Below are 20,229 nucleotides of genomic sequence, written 5' to 3'. Positions count from 1 at the left end.
TTTATCCAGAAATAAATACTTTTAGATTACATTTTGTTTTATTAAAAGCATAGATATGTCATTGCTATATTTAATATTTCTATGAATTCTTACTCTTTCTCCGATTGGTCCTTGCGGTCCATCTTGTCCTCTGTCACCCTGGTAACATAGAAAGATTATAAATCATGATATAAGATGTTTAATAAATATTGAAATATTTTTACCTTTGGTCCAGATTTCCCAGTAGATCCTCTCGGACCTCGTTTGCCTCGTGGACCCTGTTTTATTAATTAATTAATCAGTTAGTTAAATGGTAATTGAATATCGCCTGTTGCATACTAAAAACAACTTCGTGTTAGAAATTGGTTTTAAGAAATAACATACAATAGGCCTAGTACATACAATAGGCCTAGTACATACAATAGGCCTCAATAGGCCCCTATAACATACAATAAGCCTCAAAAAATGTTCTTAAGGATATAAAAAAGAAATATATACTGTTTGTACGAAATATATATTGTTTCTATAAAAATTTATTGTTTCCATAAAATATATATTGTTTTTATAAAAAATATGTTTCTATAAAAATATAATGTTTCCGTGAAAAATATATATTGTTTCTATAAAATAGATGATGTTTCTATAAAATATATATTGTTTCTATGAATTCACTGACCTTTGGCCCCCTTTGACCTTGTTGACCTCTCTTGCCTTCCAAGCCCTGGATTAATTAATTAAATAATAAATTAGCAATTAACTTCTGGCGTAATGGGCCAAATCTGGCCTGAATCCCTGGCCATACAGAATATAGGTTGTGTGTCAATGGTAGTGGATAGGTGAACTACAAAACACCAATCACCTACAAATTACCACCAAGTGAAACATGCAGATTATTAAGTTAGTGTTAATTACTAAAGGTGGAATATTATATGATGTTTATGTGAGTGCATGAATGTGTGTGAGAGTTAATCTAAAGTTGAAATTAACCCCAATAATAAGTCATGCGTATGTTGTTTTATAACTATCTGATGTTAGATGAAAATTAAGGCATGAATGGCTTTGCATTTTATCTATATACAGTGGCGCAGCCGGGGGGTTTCGGAGTTCGTGACCCCTCCCCCCTTTTAAACCAAAAAAAAAAAATTATTTTGAAAATTGTTTTGATTAAAAACCCCTCTTATTTTTTTCTGGCTGCGCTACTGTCTATGTAATATGGTTTCTAAAGAAAAAAAACAACCACACAGTGCATGTATAAACTGTTGCTGTCGGGCATATTTTATACTTTTTGTGGAATAGAAAATGCCGGGCATATTACATTTGTTTCTGAAACAGCTTTCCTGACACATGTTTGGGTAGTGACGTTTTAATGCCCTATACAGGTCGTCTCTATCAGGGTGAATGACACACAAAATACTGACACCTAAGGTACTACAAGTCTACAACAAGTATTTTGTGCTGTTAAGTGTCATTTACCCTGATGAAAACAATATATAATTGTTGTTAAAACACCGTTACAAACATGCCGGAAGAGCTGTTTCAAAAAACACAGTACATCCTGATGAAAAGGACTTATATTTGTTTTTAATTTTGGGAGGGATTTTGTGTATAGTTGACAAATTCTTGTAAAATATATGACAGAAAAGCTGTTATAGAAATCACAGTACATGTTTTTGCATCCACACTGCCTTAATTTCCATTATTATGAGCCATTCTATGTAATGTCCATCACATAAACGTTAGTGTCATGCTTTCCTTCTTACCCGCTTTCCCTTCAGCCCCCTCAACCCAGGGCGCCCTATCGTTCCCCGTGTGCCCTTCATACAAAAATAAATATATTATTTCTATGCTTACCCGGTCACCCTTGAGTCCAGTATGTCCAGTTTTTCCAGGCTTGCCCAGTGACCCCTATATTTTATGTAGAAACGAGACACAGAAAAGATACGTTATGTTTTGGTGGGTGAATACCAGAACAATATTTTTAAACACTAAAACAAAGTTTTATGAAAACCTATCTAGCTTTAAATGTCTGGATCAACCAAATAACTAGCAAGTACACTGTTAAACTTTTTCAGTTATATCCAATTTTTTTAAAAAAAGGACAAAAAATATTTAGCTTCATACTATCTTTATGAAGTATATATAAATATAAAGTTTATTTTCATGATCCCTAAAACTAGGGACCAAGCAGGGCAACTAATCATAAACATACCTTGATACCAGATCTTCCAGGATAACCCAGAATACCAGGGAGACCAATCTTTCCCTGTGGGAGTGTTTATAAGTTATCTATGTTATGCAAAACTTATATGCCATCTATGTTGAAAACAACAAATTAATACTATATCTATGTTATACAAAATTATATATATTAATTTTGTTAAGCATTACAGAAATCGAACAGGTTTAATTTTGTTGTGAAAGTTAGGATTATCTAATAGGTCATAGCACTCCGAGTGACAGGGTAATGGGTCAAAACTATTCGCTACATAATGTGTCAAACTGTAGGAATTCACCCACATAGAAAAAAATGTGACATCTATGTTACGTTAGTTACCATTTCACTAAAAACCAATTTACGAATATATTTTTTTGATGTGTTATCTATTATGTTTCACAATTTATATGTTATGCAAAATATACATGATATCTATGTTACGTTAGTTACCTTTTCACCGGGCAAACCAACAGGGCCAACTTCTCCACGAGGACCTTCTCTTCCCTAATTAACAAGTTATTAATTAATTAATTAATGAAAGAAAAAAAATAATTAAAAAAAGATTTTCTTATTAGCATTAACAATTAGTTCTTAGGTTAAGGTTAATTATACAAACTTATTTATATTACTGAACGAGTATTTATTATTTATTACAGGCTGGTTAGTTGAATTGATTTTGTTAACATAGTTAACTATCAAATGTTCTAATTATTACACAATAATATAATATTGAATTATTTATGAAAAGTTAACACAAAGGTTTTTTCGTACACATTACATGTTGATAATTATTTTTTTTCAATCTTCGTTTACGCATTGGGTAATTGAAGTGTTTTTGTAAACACAGTTAACTATCTAAATATTATACAATAAATTATTTATATGTTTAATAACAAACCTTAGGGCCATCTGGCCCATCTTCTCCGCGTGGACCTGGAGCGCCAGAAATCCCCTGAAAAACAATCACATTGTTAAATCACAATCTCTGTTGGGTATGCCAAAAAGTTTGCAATCAAACAGTAAGACATATAGAAAATACAGTATATGTCTTTTCTATGTTTAACTTACGCCATCTCCTTTAGGTCCCATGTCACCTTTGAAACCGGCTAAACCATCGAGACCCTGAAATAATGGTTAGTATTAATGTTACTACAATATAGATAATAATAGCTGATCATAATATTATAACAAGACAAAGTATCAAAGTACAAAACAAAGGTTCATTTATTTCTTCGCAATAACAGTAATAAATCACAAACTAATTAAAACAACGAAAAGTAGAGAATTAAGGTAAAAACTAATTGAGTAAAATTGTCCAATAAAAAATTTGTCAAATAAAAGTGTGGCTGCCGAAGCACAATACGGTATGAGTTTACCAGCATAGAATCAAGCTATGATGTCATAAATGGTATTATTATAATACAAAGAATCAAACTATGATGTCATAGATGGAACCATTACTCACTTTTTCTCCTTTGTTTCCTTTTATTCCTCTCACTCCTCCTTCTCCCTGGAAAATAAGTCAAAATAAATACAGGTCTTCCAAGTTTTCTTCTAAGTGTTATGTTAAAGTATTTTTCCAACTTACTTTGACACCTCGGGTACCAGGATAACCCTGTGGCCCTTGTGGTCCAAATTGACCCTGAAAATATTGAGATTTTAGTAAAATTATCAAAACTAAGTAAGCTAAACATAGAACACATTTGGCACTAAATTTAGATTTATCATAAAAGAATAAAAGTCATTTTTTAATATTTAGTTTTAGCATAACTTTATATATTACATATTTGCTATTACACAAGGTTTCATTCACTTCATGAATGGTATCAAAACAAATCATGAAGTATAACATTTCTATGTTACATCTTATAAGATTTTTATGCTACATGGTATAAAATTTCTATATTACATGGTATTGGATTTCTATGTTCCATAGTATAAGATTTTTATGCTACATGTTATAATACTTCTATGTTACAAGGTATAAGATTTTTATGTTACCTGTGACCCCTTTGACCCACTAGGGCCCTCGTTACCAGGGTGACCAGGAACCCCATCAGCCCCAGGAATACCGGGTAACCCAGACTTCCCGGGGGGTCCTTTGACTCCAGGTGGACCCATCAACCCTTGGGGACCAGATATACCCTGGGATTATAAAGTTTGTTAAAATGGTTAATTTAAAAAATAGAATTTATTAAAATAGAAGTTGCGTTAAATAAGCTGCTGGTTGGTGTTATTTGTGTAATAATTCAATCATTTATTTTAGGTATGGTGTCACAAATGGTATTTTTATTATCGTTGCTTTTGGTCTTTAGCCCTTACGTCACAACAGGTGTAATATAATACTACTACTGGGTCGTATGTGATTGTTTCGCAATGCCAGCAGACAGGGCAGTTTGTGTTTGAGTGTTATCAATGTGGCTTTTCAGTTAAACTTGTATTTATAAAAAAAGCTTGTTGAGGCACAGCAGGGCAATCTATAGTATATGGGGTATTGAGAGCCCCATAATACTGGTACGCAACATATGATAATGAACAATCTCTTTTTACCTGTGGCCCGGGTGCTCCTTGTTGTCCAGGTGGACCAGGTTCTCCTTGTGGGCCCTGTGTTATATTAGTAGTTTAGTATGGAACAAATACCAGGCTTAAAGTGAGGTGCAACTCAGCAAGTAATGCTTACTTAGGCATTACTAAGCAATGTACCTACGCTATGTATTTTTACTGAGAAAAAATACAATTTGTAAGCGATTGATTTTTCAATCACTTCACAATTCCACACTAAAATCAAAACAACAATATCTACTTGAGCACTCCCAGGGTAGAATACTTGTGCTAATATATTAACAAAAAGTTCAAGATTAACATTTGATATGAGAAGGCAATTGGATTTCTCATCTAGAACAAAATCCAGTGTAAGCAACAGACAGCTAGAACTTACCAAGTTTCCTTTCGATCCTTGTTGCCCATGAACACCTCTTGGTCCCTGGATGGAAATAAGTACAATATTAGGTAGGTTGTACCTATATATATATGTGCTGGGTAAATAAGTACAGTATTTATGTAAGTTGGGAAAATAATGGCAATATTATGTACCTTGGTTACTGTATTTTCTGGTAAAAAAATGGGTAATGTGTAAAATAATTACAATAATATGTATATTAGGTCTTTATTACATGTATTGGGTAAATAAGATGATATTATGCAGTTTTTTCAAAATATCATACAATAGCTTTCTAAAATACTTACAGGAGGCCCAGAAACACCAGGTGGTCCCTTGTGTCCCAACTCTCCACGTGGTCCCTGTAAATAATTCAGCATACTTAACATACAATATACTTTGTATACAACATTTATTATCATATGTTCTGTTAAAATAAAGCAATATTTCTTTGTGGATAAATATATACTTTACAGACAATATACTTTGTTCATAATATCATTCAGTATTTATTATCATATACTCGGTTAACATTAAAAAAATACCATTTCTTTGTAATTAAATCAGTATACTATACATAAAATTTGTGGACAATATCCTACAATATTTTTACCATATACCCTTTCTATTCAATATACTGTTAACATAATATCAATGTATATTTTAATCCAGTTAAGGTTATTCCAATCCGGTTTAAACCAGTTTAAACCACTCACCGCCTCGCCAGGCAATCCACGAGGTCCTGGTTCACCATGTTCTCCCTGTGTGATGTCATAACATTCATTATTACATCAAAGTTCATGGCACTCCAGAAAAAAATCAACAAAATATAAACAACCAAAAAGTTACACAGGCACAAGGTGTATGAAACAGAACACGATTGTTGTTTCCCCGCCACACGAGGGTAAATAAGTTACATATGTGGTAACTTGTAAGCGGGTACAAGGTGAATAAAACAAAACACCCGTGTTATTACGACTGTTGTTGCCCGTTATGTGAGAATAAATAAGTTACATTTGTAACAGCACCAGTAAACAACGAATAATTTTTACAATATAGAAATAATATATTACCTGCTCTCCATCGACACCTGGTGGTCCAATAGGTCCAACTCCGCCAGTTTCACCCTGTGTGACATCACAAGTGTTAATATTCAAACAATTACAAATAATAATAAAAAAAATTTTAAAAATACTTTTCTTAAAAAATCGATAAAAAAATTCATTTTTTTAATTGATAACATTTTTTTTACAATACTTACCCTGTGTCCCTTTGGTCCTGGTAAGCCAGGAAGACCATCATATCCTCTGTCACCCTGTCATAAACACCATTATTACATCACAGTCCAAAAATAATAATAACAGTACATAAAAGATTTAGAAACAGTTGGGTAATAACCACATTTGGTAACATTTATTTACATATTTTAGTTTTAAAAAGTTCTTATATACCCACTTTGTGATATAAGATTAGTTAGTTATATATTTCAATAAAGCTCCAAACCTTGATTCCAACAGGTCCAGGTTCACCTCGTAAACCATCCTCTCCTGGTCTTCCCTGTACATGGAAACAGTATATAAACATAAAAGCATTATATATATAGTCGGGTGGTGGGAGATGAAACCTTTCGTTCTATTTTCTCGTCTCATTTGGTAGTAAACAAAGAACATTTAAAATCTTATCCCCACGACTCCCATAGACAGTTGTTAACTGTTTAAAACCTGATGGAGTATTTTTTGATATTTTGTGCTAAAGGTGTCCTATCTTACCCCACCCTAATATATAAAAATATAAGAGCATTATATTTAAGTCTCAGGCCCCATGACTTGATGCTGATCCTCACCCATGTAAAATACAAAAAAACAGCCAACGAGAACCAAAGTAATTGAAAGAACTTACAGTTTTGCCGGACACACCATCCAAACCAGGGGGGCCACGTGACCCCCTTTGTCCCATAGGTCCTGGTTCACCACTTTCGCCTTTAATGCCTGCAGGTCCCATGTCACCCTTTATAAATACCAAGTTAAGATTAATTATGGTTTTACATAAAGCAGTGGTTTATGTTACGTACACATAAAGGTACATAAATAAACTGCAGGTCCCATGTGACCCTTTATAAACAACAAGTTTTGATCAGGTATAGTTTTTATTAAAGCAGTGTCTTATACCTTTATGGTAGGTATACATAAAAAGTGTGTAAAGTAAACTGAATATGTCCCTTTCTGCCAGGTATATTACACAGTGTTGCTGACAAGCATATGTTTAATAGCTTGATGTTTAAAACTGCATAAGCTTTACTCATTTATTTATTTGTTTACAGATATGTTTAACAACTTTATCCATAACAAATAAATAGCTTGATGAATAAAATATAAATAAATATTTATTTATAAAATATTATTACATTAAGATATGTTTAATAAATGTTTTGTTCATTACATTAGGAATTCTATAATTTTGTGTTCAACTGCATAGGGTTTACAGTCATATATAATATTTAATTATTTGTTTATAAGAATGTTTATTAAGTTAGTAATTTCATAAGGTTTACTTACAGCAGCTCCAGTCATTCCTGACAATCCCTGTGGTCCAGGTGGTCCTTGTAGAGCAAGCTGGAAAATAAACAAAATGTAAATCATAGCACAGTTTGGTAGAAGCAGTTTTATATCATTTTATCAGAAACTTAAGTTTTGTGAGAATTTTATTTAGTATTTTTAAAATACTATTTTATGGTAACTTTAATTTTTTTAGCAGTTCTTTTATGTGTTAGTTCTATAGAGACACCCATGTTATAACTAGAATTATACAACCACACAATAAGTAAGTGACTATAGAACAAAACTATTGCCAAGTAAGTGTTATAACAGTAAGTTTTCCCCACGGATAATGAAATATTGATCATACACAAAATATGTTACTCAGAATATAGGTTTTGATGCTATACCTGTCTGATTGTCTAAAATATTTCTAAATCTTCGCTACCGTAATCGAATATAAGTATAAAAAGTTACTAAGTAAGTGACAACAATACACAGAATGTCTTACCCTAGCTTGAGTTAAAGCAAGTTGTGCCTGGAGTTCAGCTGGTGCGTTCGAACCTGGTCCCTTCTGTCCATGAGGTTGAGCTATTCTGAACTAATAGGGGAATATACAAGATAAATTGTAATTCAAAAATTAGGAAACTACAAAAAAGCGCCCGTCAAAAAAGAGACAAAGTTAATTTTACAGATTTCAGTTTATTTCCAAATTCATCAAGAATAATTCAAAGGCTCTTTGCATAAATTCAGGGCGCTTCTTTTATTTCTTCTGGGCAATAGCAATGATAAGCATGGAACGCTATTATGGCAACAACAATTACAACGCCAAGTGCATATAATGCATCTGAAGAACCGCTTTCAGCCATTTTGGAATAACATTAGCATTTTTTCCTATATTTTGCCAAATTTAGGATTCATTGTGACATCATTTATCATATTATGACATATAATGGCATATACATACATATTAATGCATATTACATTCTTTACATTACAAACTATATTATCAACCCACAGTTTTATATGATCACATAACATACATTATGATTATGACATAATAACTTACTGGTATCATGATGTGTCGACCAGGCGGACCAGGAAGCCCCTTGGCGCCAGGAAGTCCATCTCTACCAGCAGGGCCCTTGAAAATAAAACATTATTTTATTAATGTTATTAATATATGTTATGTTATTGTACTATTTACAGTTTAAAGTTTCGTGAAGTTATTAAAAGAATTTTTTTAGAAAAATCTGTAAGAAAAACCTGTTTCAAATTATGCAACTGAGATTAAAATAAGCATTGATTAATGTATTGGTATGGAATGTATTATCAAACATAGAAACCATATTTCATTTACCCGATCTCCCATCTCTCCGGGGCCACCCGGTGGTCCTTGGAATCCAGGAGGTCCGTCGAGACCCTGTGATATAATAAAGACAATTGTTACATCAGAAACAACAATGGTTAATTGTTAAGTAACAATATATTATAAAGTAAAGTATATCTTTTATAAAGTTTGAAAAAAATGTAATACCAGACAAATATAGACAATTTAAAATCCTAAAACTAACATAGACATCTTATAAAATAACATAAACATCATATAAACAACTTACAGGTTCTCCAGGCGGTCCGGGGGGTCCAGGAATGAAAATCCCCTGAAAAAAAATGGTTGTTAAAATAATGTCATATTGACCCTTACAGATGAAGGGTTCTACTTCCTTTTATAGATTTGTAATACTAACAGTGTAGAAGAATTCTTAAACGACAAATTAATCAAAGTTTAAATAAAAAAATGTAACTGTATCACATTTATTATTTAGTAAAACGCTCCAGACTGTACATTTTTACATTCAATTATGTTTTGCAGTTTTTTTTGTAATACATTTATTTATTTCATTTAGTTATCTCATGATACTTATTACATCATAGTGCCTACTATGTTCTTATACTAATTACATCATAGTGCTTACTATGTTATAATACTTACAGGTTCAATCACAGCTTGTTCTCCCTTCTCTCCTTTTTGTCCCTGAAGATAAAAAGTTTTGTTTCATTTAGTTTGAAAAATACAAAAAAAATATTACATACAAAGCCTTAAATATTATATATATATACATACTGTGCATATTGCTTAGCAATGTTACGCGCCTATGACTTTATACTTATATTGGCATGCTATCCTTACCCTGCTTCCACCATCTCCATTATCTCCCCTTCCCCCATCCCTTTCACCAGGTAAAGATGAATCAGGAATTATTAAACCTTCAGATTCCTCTGGGTTTGGGGTGCCAGCTGCAGAGAACTACAAAGAGGATTCTTATTAGGATTTATACCATGAACAATACCAATGGTTTAAATAAAGCGTATACAACGGTGTATTGGTCTATGTATGATAAAAAATTGGTATTATTAACATTACTGTTTTTGTTTTCTAATAAAACATTACATATTTTTATAAGTTCTTTTGTGGCAGAGAACTGTAATTATTTTAAAGTTAAAATAATACGGCACATAATGGGCATTGTTGACTCACAACAGCAGTTTCTGGTTCTTCCCTGATGGCTGCTGCTGTAGATCCACAGTTTGGAGATAGGTTGGATGCTGGGAAACACATCTGGCCAGCTACACTCGGGTCTGAGTCGAAGTATAGGTTTTCTATGTCTCCCTGGTAACATAAATGAGTGAATGAATAGATGAATAATTGTTGAGAGTGCCGGTCCTTTAGTTGTATGGTCCTCATGGACAAAGGGCATTGGTGGCTTAAAAACTGGGTTCAAGTTTTATCACTTTATAAAGTTATTACAATTGTGGTAGGGGTGGTTTTAAGGTGCCAGCATAAGCCTTAGTTCATTAATGTTAAAGGTTTTATCTAAAACCACCTCCAGAAGTTACAAAAAGATTGGTTTGGCTTTTGATACATTTATAAGTAATATTCATATTGAAACTGGCCATATATATTAGAGTAGGAAAAGACAGGATACCTTCAGCACATAATATTTAAATATCCTGATCTGTTTTAAACCATTAACAACAGTCCATGGGAGTCGTGGGTCTATGGTAGTCGAGAGGATACAGTTTTATAATTATTTAAATGTTCTTTGTTTACTACGAAATGGTACAAGAAAATAGAATGATAAGGTGTCCTATCTTTCCCCACCCTATTATATGTGGTGTTCGTATTGAAACTGGCCGTATCCCCTATATACGTAATAAAACAAGACAGACTACTAACCACAAATCCATTCCCAGATGTCCCGGGTTCTTTTCCTAGCAGAACCACACCTCCAAGGTTGAGTTGTGTGTTCGCGTCAGATCGAACGATCTTCTCCGTCACCATGACGCAATCCACCCACAACTGTACGTTCTCGTTGTAAACTGACCACGCAACTTTGTGCCATCTGTAAAGCAAAAAGGTGGTTAATATACACCAGATACTAAACTTTGTTTTTAAATATATTGTTTTTAAATATACACCATATACTAAAGTTTGTGGTTGAATATATACAACTAGAAACTTACGTTAAATAACAGAAGGTATTTATGTATACAAACACAATTTTATAACATAAATAACACAAGTTTTTGTTTATTCCCCTAAATTTAGTAGGAAATGTCATATTAAATAAAACAAAAAAAAAACAGAATAAAATCAGCAGAAAAATATCAGTTGTTAATAAAACACTACCGGTAAAAAAACTAAATAGATCAATTGCTGCAATTAAGATATACAATACACATGATGCAGATTTTGACATTTGCAAAAGTCGAAGTGATTAGTTTTGATATTGACAGTTAAATATTACACCTTCAATTTCCAGACATATGTAAATGTCAAGTATGTGTCAGGTAAATACAATATCATGGTAAAAATTTGCTCTAGGCAATGTAGGAAACCAAAAAAGATCAGTAATAATGGATGAGACCAAGGCACCCTGCTATAAACCACAGGTTTCCTTTTTACCTAGACATCTAATCTTGAAATATTTGCTAACCGCTAGCTGTGGAATAACAGGGAATTTAAAGGAAATTGTCCGTAATTTTCGAACAACCAGTCTTTTTAAACAATGTGCGGTCTTGTAGTTTTTTGGATATGGGTCGCAATGGTTTATTTTTAGAATGGTAGATATTCAACAAATGATCTACATATACATATAGAACCACATATAGTCATACAGATATAGAAAAACAAATACATTAGAACCACACATATACAACTACAAATACATATAGAACTACATATACACGATACATATATTAATTTACAATACCTTCCATCAGCAAGATTGACACTCGAGAAGGTTGGATAGTCAGGTGGAACGTCTGTGTCTGTTCTGTAGTGGAACTCTGGTTCTTCTCCCACAGTAAAACCAAGTTGTCTCCACCGATCAGCGTGCATCATTTGGAGCAGGAATGGATTCCTGACCCCAACTTTTGGTTTGATAATTGCCGTGATCGAGAACTCTTGAGGGAAGCCATCGCGAACTAAGGAAAAGAAGTTTTAGTAACCTTTTCACAGGATTTAGGTTTCTTAATATTTAATTGGGCAAATATGGCAGTTTTAGAGGTCTATTTTAAAGTTTTACTCCTTTTAAATATATATGTAAAAAAGGTTAACCATTTCGAGCTAACTGTAACTAGATTTTGCATCTATAGTTACCATTCAAAAGTATATAGGCCTAAAACCATTGCTATGACCAGTTTTTTATCATGTTTTTAGCCAATTACTTTGGGGTTTACAATTTAAAACACACATTACCGAATTCGCTGAAGACATAGTCCGATGGTAGAGCAATGGCCTGGGTGTTTCTAGAAAGCCTGAAGGCAGTTCTTGGTGCAGCCCTTTTCTTTGCATTGGCGCAACTCCCCGGAACAGGAGACACCCCAAGACTGGTCGATATCTTAAATCTGTCCAACAAGTCAATTCGAGCTGGAAAGAAATATTTTAATATAGTTAAACGTTATATGAAGATGTGTATTTAACTTATCTTTACATAACAGAGCAACGAAAGTCGGTATAAGATAAGTGTTCTGTTTCATACACCTCATGCCCGCTTACAAGTTACCACACGTTCCGTTCTAAGTGCTACGCGCCTACAGCTATCAGTACCGAGCATTGAACTTAATACCTTTCCGTTACCATACAACTTAACCACAGAACCAAACTGGTATTACATAAACCACATTATAAGTTATGGTATGTTATGAAAGTGGGATTTAATGTATGTAGGTCAGAAAAACACAGTTATTGTAAAATGGAGTTAAAATGGTGCAATATATGTTAAATGCATAAATTTAGATTACAAAATGCAAACAATTACTACAAAATTGGTGATGTGCGACTTAAGGCACTTTTTGTTTGGGCGGGAAAATTGTTTGTCATTTTTTCCTCCCCGAGGAACGATGACGTCATAACCCGACAACTTTGAACTTGGTCTAGACGTTCGAGATGCACGATCGCGTTCGATGCGCATCGGCGATTACGCGGTTAAAAACAATAAACCTATTGTTCTCTAACAAGCCAGTATAATGAACTTCAACTTTCTCTATTATGACATCACACACAGACAATGCGATGGGTACTGTTACGTAATAAAAGACAATTCTACTAATCAATGATTAACGTGGTTGCCGCCGCCGATTCTTTAACATTCCGCATAAGATTCAATCGATATTATGACGGAAAATGATAGCGCGACCAAACAACGGGAATTTAGAAATCGAATGTAACGTATTTAGCTATTTTGAATAAAATTATCATACAAAACAAATGCAACCGATTCAAACAGGAGTTATAAGTCCTATAACATAGGATAGTTTATTCATAGGCATTATTAAATAGTTAAACCATTATAAAAGACGTACGTTTGGAATTAGAGCCAAGCAAATTAAACCCAACAGTACGTTTAAAGATGTTTATTTACCAGTTATAGGCATAGATAAAGTAGTTCAAAAATAAAAATACAAGTCGACTCACCCGTTTGTACGTTTGGAATTATAGCCAAGCTAATGCAGCACAGCAGCCACGCCGCTAATGCTGATTGTTTGCCCCATTGTGGCGTAACAATGGACGATGTGCTGGTGCCCATTGTTTCGCTCACAATTGAACGAATAGTTCGCGGTCGCTTTCGCGCCCGTCAACTTCAATGCCGCTTCCTAAACCGTAAAACGCAACTCCGGGGCCGCGCCTGTAGCGGCAAGTGATTTCAGAAATGACCGTTCCTTGCCACAAGTTAAAATATTCCGACCGAAGGAAAAAAGTTGTCTCATATAGCCCAGACAGCGGAAATCGCGGTTGTTCGCGAATTCTCGTACTCCTTCAAGCTTGAATGGTTCCCCACTGTGCTGTCTTTGTCGAAAGTAAACGCCGCGTTAAATCGGCAATTCAAACTTCTTCTTTTCCAACCACAGCCTGCAGTTTGTCACTTTAAATGTTTCACGCCTGCTTGAACTTACGAAAAGGTTCTAATGACGTCACGGCAACGTTGAAATGCAAGCACCGTATGTTGTATAACAACCAACATATACAATGGTCAATAAAACCTTATTTTCTTAAGTAACAAACGTTTTACCCGTGTTTACGAGTGTAATACTAATTAACGATTTTCTAGTGAATAAGTATAATTATGTTTTGGGGGAAGGAAGCGGTCTAGTTTAACTGAATCTCAAGTATTCTGGCTTGCCTTCTCGCAGAACCTCGCCCGTATGGAACAGCAAGTATCTTCACTCAACTATATATTCTGATCATTTATATTCGCAAAATGTCCAAAACCCATGCCCGTCTACGATTACAGCGTAAAATTCAATCTCAAAAACCCTTTAAATAATACATGATACAATTTTGTGCTATATTCCCTTCCTAACCATGTGTAACATAATTTTAAAATTTTAAATTAGCAAACTACAATATGAAGTCAAATAGCACTCTATGACGTCATAAGCCCAGGCCAAGCAGAGGAATTGCGGTTCGAGTTCTGCAAAGCATATTCGGCATTCAGTCAGGCGTGGACTTAGAGTTGCTGAAGCTGCACGAAATAACTCAGGTTTACACCAAGCGTTAGTTCTTTCTGTTTTATATTCCGAGTTACTTGTTAAAATTGCGAATAGTACTCACATATTATTATCTCTTTATATACAGTAGGGTGGGGGAAGATGGGACACATTTTGACTCTATATTCTCATCCCATTTAATAGTAAACAAGAAACATCAACGATTTATAAAACCATATCCTCACGACTCTTATAGACCATTGTTAATTGTTTAAAACACGATCAGGATATTTGGATATTATGTGCTAAAGTTGTCTCATCTTTCCCCACCCTACTATATAACAATCGAAATCACATTGCAAAAGCACAAATAACGAGTAAAAAAGCTTAAAATTACATACACAGTATTAAACGCATTTAATTTAATTTTCCAACTCATACAGCTACGTTATTACATTACTAACTAACTACCGTTTCGGGAAAAATATCATATTTTAATTAATGTTTACGTGTATGAGGATTAACCTCATGAGCGCTTCATCACATTCGGTTTGAATTCTTCATTAATTTAACCAAGATTATCGTATGTAAAAATATTAAGGATTAGTTGGGCAAAAAATGCTGACAAAAAAATACGCTTTTGGCCCGACTTTTTTAAGTGGTTTTAACAGCAAATATTTGCGTTTAATTCCCAGCAATGAAACGTCGTTGACCTAGCGCTAATTAGGTTGATTGTGACGTGTAAATAGGTTCTGTGACGAATCCAGGTTAAACCAATGAAACTGCTGCTTCGCCTTGACGTGCGAATTGCTTGGTCGGCTTATTAAAGCAATACAAACTCTTTGATGCAAACGACCGGCGTTTGCAATGCTTTGTTGAATACAACAGCCGGCATATAGAGTTTAATCTGCGATACAGGCTGTTGTAACGGCGGCTGTGCTTATGATGTGTGCTTTTATTTAAATGCTATGCAGTAGATTGGGGTAAGATGGTACACATTTCGTTGTTCATGCGTCTGTAATGATGATATAGATCTTACGTCGCTTAAATAAGCTTTTTATGCGATTATTTGCATTGCGGGAAACTATACGGATGGGGTAAGATGGGCCATGCTTTCATTTTTTATCGTCCCATGTGGTAGTAAATACAGAATATTTACAGAGTTATATAACCGTATCTTTACGAAGAAAGGTGGCTGTACACAGTATCCGGAATTCGTCCGTTTTGTCTGTTTTGTCCGGATTTCGCTGCCGCATGCGGAACTCGGATACTGCGTACAGCCACCTGAAGACGTTATTATTGTTAACACAACTAGACTGTATGATCCAACCGCCACCAAATGGTTTATGTGTGTATTTGGCGAGTTACATTATTTCATGTTTATCATAATGTCATAAATGTTTCGGGTAACTTCCGCAAAAAATTGCATAAAGACATAACCCATTTATTTATGTCGTTGCAGCGAATTGTTTACTGCCATTTCTTGTAGCTGTGTTGCAACGCATTCTTGTGGTGACTTCGGTGGTTGGGCGTCTAACTTACTTTATTAAACAGCCTTCCTTTTGCAAAGAAGAGATGCGGTTTCGCCAAAAGGGACAAAACTTTAGTTTCGCATTCTTTCTATGTATACGTCACCTTGGAGTGAAAAACAGATTTCGTAGTCCGACTAATAACAAATGCAGTAGGGTGGAGGAAGATGGGACACCTTTTTATTCTATATTCTCGTCCCATTTGGTAGTAAACAAAGAAAATTCGTAGAATTATAAAACTATATCCTCACGACTTCCATAGACTGTTGTTAACTGTTTAAAACATGATCAGAATATTTGGATAGTATGTAAAGAAGGAATCCTACTTAACCCCATCATAATATATATTATTGAAACAACGTAGAGAAGGGGTAACAACAATTAAAACAATAGCGTATTTTGACGACAGTTGTTTCGTAAGCGCCTTAATCAAGGCTGTTTTATATTTTACACTTACAGTCACTCGTATACGGCCACAAAATACCTAGCCAGAATATCCACAACGACATAACGGTGACAGCGTGGAGCCTCGAACCGATCCCTCTGGCTCTAGCCTAAGTGCGCTCTGACAACGCGGTACCGGTCAACCGGTGTCGGGCTACTGCGCAGTAGCGTCTCGGCGCATGCGCAAGAGCGCCCGGTACAAATATATCGGTGGGAACAAATTTATCCCGACACCGGTAGTTCATAAAATAACTAATTGCAAATAGACTACTTACATTAAAAGAGGTCTCATCCTAATAAATATGTTCCAATCACGTTTCTACAAAATTCTGTATTTGTAAGATTCTTGTTAGAGAACCTGGGATTCAGGCCAGAGTTGACCCATCACCCTAACACCCAGGGATTCAGGCCAGAGTTGACCCATCACCCTAACACCCAGGGATTTAAGCCAGAGTTGCCCTATTACCCCAACACCCAGGGATTTAAGCCAGAGTTGCCCCATCACCCTAACACCCAGGGATTCAGGCCAGAGTTGACCCATCACCCTAACACCCAGGGATTCAGGCCAGAGTTGACCCATCACCCTAACACCCAGGGATTTAAGCCAGAGTTGCACCATTACCCCAACACCCAGGGATTTAGGCCAGAGTTTGCCCATTACCCCAACACCCAGGGATTTAAGCCAGAGTTGCCCCATTACCCCAACACCCAGGGATTTAAGCCAGAGTTGCACCATTACCCCAACACCCAGGGATTTAGGCCAGAGTTTGCCCATTACCCCAACACCCAGGGATTTAAGCCAGAGTTGCCCCATTACCCCAACACCCAGGGATTTAAGCCAGAGTTGCCCCATTACCCCAACACCCAGGGTTCTAGGATAGAGTTTGCCCATTACCCCAACACCCAGGGATTTAAGCCAGAGTTGCCCTATTACCCCAACACCCAGGGATTTAAGCCAGAGTTGCACCATTACCCCAACACCCAGGGTTCTAGGATAGAGTTTGCCCATTAACCCAACACCCTGGCTGCTTCCATAGTCTGAAGAACTCTACTTTCCATGTGGCACAGCAATAATAGGTCCACCTAATGCTACCTTACCTATAATAACTTCTCTGTAATTTGTATAGTGTATTACATTTATATAGAAATGACAGCACAGATAGAATCAACATAAAGTTTTGCAATTTGAAATTTAAATTAACATTTTAAACAACTTGGTCAGTTTAACATAGCAACAAAATAGACACATGGAGAATTTTTTACACAAATTGTTTTACAATAAAACTGATGACATTAAACATAGGTACAGGTATATTGTAACATTGAAACAAAAAATGATCTATGTTTTGGTCAGATTGTCATAATAAATACATTCTAATTGGGTTGAAACATCTATTTAAGGTATTTTTAAATCATTTGAAACATTACATTTAAGATAAAGTGACATTTATGGAATATATTATGTTGTTGTATGATAAGATATAATTGCACAACAATTTATAAAGTGACAACTCAATCGAAAAACTCCAGCTTTTAGTTTCAATTTTACCAAATATTAAATTTTGCCGGATTTTTTTATTTAAATTAAAGATAAAACAAGATGACATATATTGGGATATAACAAAACCAATACTAGTTACCACCAAGTTTTAGTATCAACACCTAACTATAAGTTGATGAAATATTGAACATGGTTGACTATCAGCAAGTAATATTAGCTTTAAAATTAAATTTAAACCGATTATTTTAGCCGAAAAAAGCTCTAAAATGCCCAACTAAGCAACTAGTATTAAATGTTAAATCAAATGCGCTAAAAGAAAGAAATATGATTTTGAATTGTAAGACATACATTCCCAAGACTGGTATGGAGAAAAAGCAAAACTGAAGGACCAGAGCGTTGGAATTATATCTCAATTCAGATAACAAAGCAAATAAATGTATTGCAGTTTTGGTTTAAAGTGTCTCACAAAACTAAATTATTCTTATAATTATGTCGTAAGACCAGAGCTTTTGAAACTATATGTTTCTTATTTTAAACTGGGTTTAAACTGTCTCGCAACTACCGGAACGCCATTCAAGTAAACTTTTTTTTATCGAGTTTCTGAAATGGCGTTCTGGTCAAAATCCAGGCTTGGTTACAACAATATTAAAATAATGGTTCAGCCAAAATACACTGGAATGTTGTTTCAGTAATGTGGAGACATTTCAAATCCAGATTATAATAAGTTGAATTGCTTTTATACCTAAACTAACATACAATTCTAAAACTTTGCCTTGAGTATAAGAAATGGCATGAATGTTAACACAATATAAGAATAATATTTGTTGATATGAAGTGGTGAAGTGGTTGGATTGATTATTCCAAGTTCTGCAACATCAGCAGCTGTTGAATGACCTTAGTTTGGCTTGTCTCCCGTATCTCACCAGCAAGGAACATTTCATCCACCACTGTGTAAACTTTATAAAAGTTAAACACAAGATCCAGTTCACAAACATTGTGGAAGTACTCGTTCAAAACTTCAACAAAATTATGGATTGCTTCGAGGCAGGCTAGATTGTTGTCGGACACATCAACACATATGCAGAAGTAGAGACCAGCGTAGCGACGATACACAATCTTAAAGTTCCGAAACTCGACAAAGTTTGTGTGTTTTGCGTCACGAACAGTGACTACAGCGTGAACTTCTTCGATCAGTTTCTGTTTTTCATCATCGTCGAACTGCATGTACCTGTTGTGGGATTATTTGTGGATTAATGAAGGACAATGAGCCAATCTCATGTGCAATGGCGCGCCTCATTGTAGGACCTCATCCATATAGAATAGAATGTGCACATACAATGTTGGGGTAATGAACCAATTCTGGTCTAAATCTCAGTGCCTTGGGAGTGGGATCTTACCCATACAGATTAGAATTAGTAAACAATCAAAAGGTGTAGAAAAAACACAATTTTATGTGGAAAGAGATTGTATAAATACATAGGTTTCGAAAATAGTTCAATATATATATTTACCATTTGGCAAGTCTTGTTTTACCAGCTCGGTTTTGAATTAAAATGAATCGAATCATTGTTAACACACAATATCAATTGTTAAACTACAATATATCTGTCAAAAGTAGCTCAAATTAGTATAAGCAACAGAACATAAAGAAAATACGTAAAGTAAGAAGCAAGTGAAAATATTGTTATCCGCGTGTTGGCTTTATTTAGAAGTTATGATGTAACTTTTACGCATGTTTTGATCTTAATAAACATTGTTTAACCTCATACTTATCAAGCAACCAAGTTATTTGCATAAATAAACGCAAATATCGATTAAATACGTGTATATATTTATAGAGCCACCCCAATTAATTACTACCATTATTCTGGCAGAATTCTAAACTTGCAGTGTTGCCAAATAAAAAAAAAACAACAACAGCGCACTAGCACAGGGTAGAAAATATAAACTTTTAGATCCACAAAAACAACGAGTTTTAAATAGTACTATAGCAAATCAGATTTTAAATATACCTAAATAATTGAAGCCTACTTCGTCTATCGACTAAACAACATTTTTTGCTTGTTTTTTTGTTGACATACTTTTATGAAAAAAAT

General features: G+C 34.6%; 2 protein-coding genes and 1 long non-coding RNA gene across 5 annotated transcripts in view; 1 reads left to right on the top strand and 2 right to left on the bottom strand.

The window, feature by feature from the left end:
- The window catches only part of LOC149725892 (uncharacterized), a 28,489-nt gene extending 14,455 nt beyond the window's left edge, over positions 1 to 14,034 (bottom strand). For 2 of the 3 annotated variants that reach the window (XM_089891647.1, XM_089891649.1), the window contains exons 1-31: positions 13,647 to 14,034; positions 12,429 to 12,599; positions 11,941 to 12,154; positions 10,905 to 11,070; positions 10,206 to 10,337; positions 9,858 to 9,974; positions 9,660 to 9,701; positions 9,286 to 9,327; positions 9,027 to 9,089; positions 8,736 to 8,810; positions 8,178 to 8,267; positions 7,688 to 7,744; positions 7,032 to 7,139; positions 6,636 to 6,689; positions 6,394 to 6,447; positions 6,206 to 6,259; positions 5,849 to 5,893; positions 5,441 to 5,494; positions 5,133 to 5,177; positions 4,745 to 4,798; positions 4,196 to 4,339; positions 3,783 to 3,836; positions 3,660 to 3,704; positions 3,263 to 3,316; positions 3,093 to 3,146; positions 2,645 to 2,698; positions 2,189 to 2,242; positions 1,831 to 1,884; positions 656 to 700; positions 204 to 257; positions 94 to 138 (exon numbers count right to left, since the gene is read on the bottom strand). In XM_089891647.1, the coding sequence (XP_089747773.1) occupies positions 94 to 138; positions 204 to 257; positions 656 to 700; positions 1,831 to 1,884; positions 2,189 to 2,242; positions 2,645 to 2,698; positions 3,093 to 3,146; positions 3,263 to 3,316; positions 3,660 to 3,704; positions 3,783 to 3,836; positions 4,196 to 4,339; positions 4,745 to 4,798; positions 5,133 to 5,177; positions 5,441 to 5,494; positions 5,849 to 5,893; positions 6,206 to 6,259; positions 6,394 to 6,447; positions 6,636 to 6,689; positions 7,032 to 7,139; positions 7,688 to 7,744; positions 8,178 to 8,267; positions 8,736 to 8,810; positions 9,027 to 9,089; positions 9,286 to 9,327; positions 9,660 to 9,701; positions 9,858 to 9,974; positions 10,206 to 10,337; positions 10,905 to 11,070; positions 11,941 to 12,154; positions 12,429 to 12,599; positions 13,647 to 13,758 (2,406 nt within the window). In that variant the 5' untranslated portion in view covers positions 13,759 to 14,034. Of the gene's footprint in view, positions 1 to 93; positions 139 to 203; positions 258 to 655; positions 701 to 1,739; positions 1,794 to 1,830; positions 1,885 to 2,188; positions 2,243 to 2,644; positions 2,699 to 3,092; positions 3,147 to 3,262; positions 3,317 to 3,659; positions 3,705 to 3,782; positions 3,837 to 4,195; positions 4,340 to 4,744; positions 4,799 to 5,132; positions 5,178 to 5,440; positions 5,495 to 5,848; positions 5,894 to 6,205; positions 6,260 to 6,393; positions 6,448 to 6,635; positions 6,690 to 7,031; positions 7,140 to 7,687; positions 7,745 to 8,177; positions 8,268 to 8,735; positions 8,811 to 9,026; positions 9,090 to 9,285; positions 9,328 to 9,659; positions 9,702 to 9,857; positions 9,975 to 10,205; positions 10,338 to 10,904; positions 11,071 to 11,940; positions 12,155 to 12,428; positions 12,600 to 13,646 lie in introns of all 3 variants that reach the window. The other variant, XM_089891648.1, reaches the window with a different exon arrangement.
- Positions 14,035 to 15,101: 1,067 nt separating this feature from the next.
- On the top strand, positions 15,102 to 18,495 carry LOC149725891 (uncharacterized). The gene is made up of 2 exons (XR_016386438.1): positions 15,102 to 15,756; positions 16,122 to 18,495. It is a non-coding gene; the product is annotated as an uncharacterized LOC149725891 (long non-coding RNA).
- LOC149725890 (AP-2 complex subunit sigma) lies at positions 17,741 to 19,801 on the bottom strand. The gene is made up of 2 exons (XM_089891736.1): positions 19,645 to 19,801; positions 17,741 to 19,361 (listed from the first exon to the last, which is right to left on the bottom strand). Exons 1-2 carry the CDS (start codon positions 19,698 to 19,700, stop codon positions 18,989 to 18,991), a joined length of 429 nt encoding a protein of 142 aa, XP_089747862.1. The 5' UTR covers positions 19,701 to 19,801; the 3' UTR covers positions 17,741 to 18,988.
- Between the last annotated feature and the right edge of the window lie 428 nt (positions 19,802 to 20,229).

This window comes from Ciona robusta, chromosome 13, assembly GCF_009617815.1.
Source record: "Ciona robusta chromosome 13, ASM961781v2".
In the NCBI taxonomy this organism is placed as follows: domain Eukaryota; kingdom Metazoa; phylum Chordata; class Ascidiacea; order Phlebobranchia; family Cionidae; genus Ciona; species Ciona robusta.
This window is presented reverse-complemented; position numbering and strand designations above follow the sequence as displayed.